Source organism: Stegastes partitus, unplaced genomic scaffold (genome assembly GCF_000690725.1).
Source record: "Stegastes partitus isolate 25-593 unplaced genomic scaffold, Stegastes_partitus-1.0.2 Scaffold224, whole genome shotgun sequence".
Lineage (NCBI taxonomy): Eukaryota > Metazoa > Chordata > Actinopteri > Pomacentridae > Stegastes > Stegastes partitus.
In genome coordinates this window covers 244838-250137 of record NW_007577955.1, presented here as the reverse complement: position 1 = coordinate 250137, position 5300 = coordinate 244838, and the positions used below count along the sequence as shown (strand labels likewise).

Below are 5300 nucleotides of genomic sequence, written 5' to 3'. Positions count from 1 at the left end.
TTGGTGTCCATTAAACATCATAGAAGACTTTGTCATGGTGCCCCTTTGTTAGCTGAGGTTCCAGCTGGTGGCGCAACCACATACAGTTCTTGAGGTGTTCATCCATCCATCCATCATCTATACACCGCTTAATCCTCACTAGGGTCGCAGGGGCACTGGAGCCTGTCCCAGCCAACTTAGGGTGAAGCAGAGGACACCCTGGACAGATCACCAGTCTATCACAGGGCTACACTTAGAGACAGACAACCAAGCACACTCACATTCACACCTACGGACAATTTAGAATCATCAATTAACCTCAACATGTTTTTGGACCTTGTGGGAGGATGAGGTGTTCATTCTACAGTAAAGTAGCATTGGGTGTCAGTAAATACTAAACATTAAATAACTCAGATCAAATGCAAACTTTGCCTTCTCTTGGTTTAGAGGGATAAGATGATAGTCCTCCTTCAACATGTCTCCCTCCTTCCTTCCTTCCAGTGGTGTCTATCGAGGATCCATTCGACCAGGATGACTGGGAGGCCTGGTCTCGTCTGACGGCCCAGGTGGGGATCCAAGTTGTCGGAGACGACCTGACGGTGACCAATCCCAAGAGGATAGAGAAAGCAGCCGAGGAACGAGCCTGCAACTGCCTGCTGCTCAAAGTCAACCAGATCGGCTCAGTCACCGAAGCCATCCAGGCGTACGTCTGCTTTGTTTGAAAGTAAACAGACTATTTGCATGAAAGGAGAAAGCCAGTGTGCAACAGTCCTTCAGATCAGGCAGAGCATTTCTTTTTTAGTAACCTAAGGACCATTTGAGGTGTGGCTGTTTTGTGTTTCTTGCCAGTTTTATGTCTCTATGGGTTCAATTTTCTTCCATTGTACAAACTGCTGTTTGGCCTCTTAGTGGTCGCTGCAGAACCACGTTTTGTACCCAGAAACGATCCTCAACATGAAGGCTGGATCATTGCAATTTCTGACTGACACCGAATGTGATGTTTAATCGCTGCTCTAGTCAGAAAAACACCTACAACTCATATCCTGATGTTATGGGACATCCTACTATGGACAATCTCAAAACTTTGTGATCAACCCTTGAGTAATAACTATACATTTTAGGTTCAGTCTCACAGAGTTTAAAGACTTAGTTTCAAAGATCCAAAAACATGCTGAAATTGTAAGGCATCAAATAACTTTCAGGTGCCACCAAACAGACCTGAGATGCATCACCTCCGAAAGAATCTAACATGGCCACCTCAGACAGGCACTGGACTCGGAGAGGACTGTCGTCCGCCTTGGCACAGCTGTGTTGCTATCAGCCGCCATGTTGTCAGTCACGTCAGTTGTCAGCTGTCAGCCATGTTGACCTTGTGCCAAAGACTAGCTGCAACAAACAGACATTTACAGAAGATGAATGAAGGACAGGAAGGGACAGGAGGTTTTTAGTATGAAGATTAGCTGTCAGTCAGATGTACAGCTGGATGCCGCTGTTGCGTGCATCTATCTTATCTTTGTTGATATCTTTGTAGAGAGAGTGTGTGTACTTCTATCCTGAATGCGTGTCATCAATCTGAGACTTAACAAAATGTCACTCAGGGTTATGAAGCTATCAGTCATGACAGTGTGGCTGGATTACAGCAGCGGGAGAGGAGGAGGGGGCACAAACGATTAAATGATGGAAACAGGGCTGATGACAGTGCAGGTGATGAATTGCATCCGTCACATGAAGAGCTTCCTGCATCGTTAATCTGATATATCGGCTACTTCTTATAGTGCCGCTGGCTGAGTGGGAATCACAAGAACCCCAAAGCATCATGTACAGCTTAATTTTCATGTTGTTAGCAGCTGTCAGAGGAGCTGCAGTTACAAATGAATCATTATCAGATTTATAGACTTGTGCAATAAACACACACTGTAAAAAAAAAAAAAAAAAAAAATACTGTAAAGTAACCATAAATGTAGAGTAGTTTCCCATTATTCAAATACATTTTCAAGCCTTAACATTTTAGTTTGTTTTTTTAAATGTTTGATGAAAGATATTTAATTGCGTAAAAACAATGAAATTACATACACAAAATAATAAATACAAGGAGAAATGATAAAAAAAAAAACATATTTTTGATAGACTACTGATGTTAAGAAATATTACACACTGATTCTTTCAACATTTTTATTGAAAAAACAAGGTCCGTAATTATATGAGATATCCCACAGTTAACAAACAAATCAATGGAAAATTATAAAACTAATTGTATTTAATTGTATAAATATTTCTCGTATTAAACTTGAAGTTAACAGGTTTGTCTATTAATAGGAAGGAAAGGAAATATTTGGGAAATTATAATGACTTTCTTCTCTTTATAGCAAAAAAGTGGTACATCTGCAAATGAGGTGTTATCTCATTAAATGTTCAGTAATCTGCATAAATATCAAATAGACAAAGTGTGGTCAAATAAATGTGTATTTTGGATGTTTTTTCTTGACTACTTTAATGGAAGATGTGGGGGAAAAAAACTTGAGTAAAGACATTTACAGTCCCCAGAGGAAAAACCCCAATGACTATGATTGTCCCTGTGAGGCTGGCTTTTTTGTTTGTTTGTTTGTTTTTTGTAAATTGTAGTGACAACTATTAGATCATCATGGCATTTGGTGCAAAACGAGGATGAATTTGAGTTTCCATCTACTGCCATCATCAGGACACAATTTTAATTTGTCCAATACTTTGGGTTTATTTGACCAAATAATGTCTTTCTCCAAATATAATCCCGCAAACACTAAACTAAGATGGTGGATGGGGTAAACATGAATATCAGCATGTTAAAACAGCAACTGTGAGCAAATTAGTATACTTATATTAGCATTTAGCCTATAGCACCCCAGTGCATCCTCACAGATTCGCTTGTATTTACCATCAACCGGTTTTTCATGTTTCCACAAAGCAACCATTTTTCATTTTGAGGGCCTTGTGTTTACTCTGCAAATTACTTTTTCAGGGATTAATTGCTGGACAAACAGATTATTTTGAAATCAAACTCTGATCTCGTCTCTGTGTCTCAGGTGTAAGCTGGCTCAGGCCAATGGTTGGGGTGTGATGGTCAGCCATCGCTCAGGAGAGACAGAGGACACCTTCATCGCCGACCTGGTGGTGGGACTCTGCACTGGACAGGTAACTCAAACCTAAACCTTGCTCCTAAATTTGCATCAAATCTAAATGTTAATGTACTGATAAATCTGGAGACCTGCTTGTTGTCTACAAATGGGATGCAAGTCCTTGTAAAGTGAAACGTAAATCATTTCAAGGTGATTTTTGCTGTCCTGCCTCCAAAATGTGAGTTAACCATTCAAGCACTTTTCAAAATGTAAAACCAGCTGAATTAAGTACACTGAGTCTGAGAGAAGAAGTTACATAAGCTTAAGACACTCAGCTGAATCTTCAGTTGTTCTTCCTTATCTAAACTTACAGCTGCTGCACTGACCGTCGAAACTTAAAGCAGTTTTAGGGTATCTTTTGTTGGGGTTTTTATTTGCCTCTGTCACATCTCTACTCACTGTTGGCAGATTTTTACCTGCAGTAAAAAGTCCTGCAACTCTACAGAAACTTTTTACATTTCTAATAAGTGTCTATAGTTGTCTTCTATCTGCTCTGTGTAAACACAGCCTGCAGTTCAGCCAAGTCCAGGTCAAAAGTCTCTCAGTTTTAGTCACATGACTGTTGGTCACAACTGAGTTAGTCATAGTTTAACAATTGCACAAAATCTACAGAATCTTTTTTTGTGTGTGTTCTATTTTTGTCAACTTTTTAAACAAGACATGTAGAATAAAGCAAATGTGATAAAATGTCGTGTTTTCTGACAGAACAACACATCACAGATAAGTGGTTTAAATACCATCAGAAATGGGAAAATATGACAATTTAGCTTTTTCTGTTTCTGGCTGAAAAATTGAGTCATTTTGATGATGTTTTTTTTTTTTTTTAGATATCAGGCATTTTAAACCCACTGGCTGGTTTTGGGATTCAGACAGTTAAACCTGACCACAGCAGATAAATCTGTTTTAAGAGTTTTAACTCTGTGGTGACACTCCTGCATTGGTAGCGATGCATTTTGCATCAAGCAGCAATGATTGGTTTGCCAGAGCTGAAGAGTGGAACAACCACAGCGATGGAGAAGCTCCATTAACTAGGACTATGATGAAACCAAGAAAAGTTTCTGATGCTGCAGTTAAAAAAAGACAATTCAGACGAAGGATTGTAGTCTGAAAAAGAAAGACTGGGAGGGGACAAAAGTTCAACACTGTAGGTTCAACTATAACCTTTATATCTACATAGTGTGTGAAACTCACCAATAGTAAAAAAAAATGCCTTTGATGACTTTGTGACATTTTCATAATTTTACATTTCACAGAGCAGTATTTTCTCTGTCTGTTTTCTGAGTTGTCTGTGTCTGCCTATTGCAGATTAAGACCGGGGCCCCCTGCAGATCTGAGCGGCTGGCCAAGTACAACCAGCTCATGAGGTCAGTGTGCTGCAGACAGAATCGCTTATTCGCTCCCATCTACAGTCATGTGACGCACTTGTTGCAGCTGTTTAGTGAGGCTTTTGGACATTTTTATCCTCTCTGCATGTTCAGCTGAGCTTGTTCCAGGTTTCTAGTTTTGTTGGCTAAACCTGCGGGCTTGTAGGCACTGCCATCTCTCAGATTGATGAACCGACATGGACAGAATGAGCCTCGTTCTGGTGACTGCAGGAAAATCTCAGGTGTAAATACTAACATTATTGACAGCTGACTTCCATTTCACTGCTTCCAGGAAATGGTTCATATGCAGTGTTATTAATAACAGCTGTACTTTTCAAGATGTCTCATGTGACAAAGAATTCTGTCTATTACAGCATCAAAGAATAAAAAAGAGAGAGAGAACAACAAGTTCTCACCGAAAGCAGGACTTGTTTGGTCACCAGCAGTTATATAATCTACTGCCAATTCTGTCCCAGGAACAAATTCATCAGTCACAGTTTAAATGAAAACACTGGAGGTTTGGGGGGTAAATTGGCAGAAAATGTATTTTGTAGCTGTTTTTTTTTTTTTTGTTTGGGCATTACAAAAGAAAAAAATTACAAAAGAAAATTGATTTCTGCTTTTTTTTTTCCTGTTTGAAACCACAACTTTTCACAATTAGTATTATGACTTTATACTGCTGGTTAACACGTACTCTCGGCTGCGTTTCAGTCACACTTTAAATGGAAATGGAAAAATATGTCAAATAGAACAGCTTTATGGATTGGGATATATTACAGTACAGTATATGTGAGCACAGAGAGCA

The 5300-nt window shown here is 39.4% G+C and overlaps 1 protein-coding gene across 1 annotated transcript in view; it reads left to right on the top strand.

The window, feature by feature from the left end:
* Positions 1-5300, top strand: part of eno2 (enolase 2) — a 19568-nt gene that overhangs the window by 10832 nt on the left and 3436 nt on the right. The window contains exons 9-11 of the mRNA XM_008281136.1: positions 481-682; positions 3039-3147; positions 4437-4495. Coding sequence (XP_008279358.1) covers positions 481-682; positions 3039-3147; positions 4437-4495 — 370 coding nt within the window. The remainder of the gene's footprint in view (positions 1-480; positions 683-3038; positions 3148-4436; positions 4496-5300) is intronic.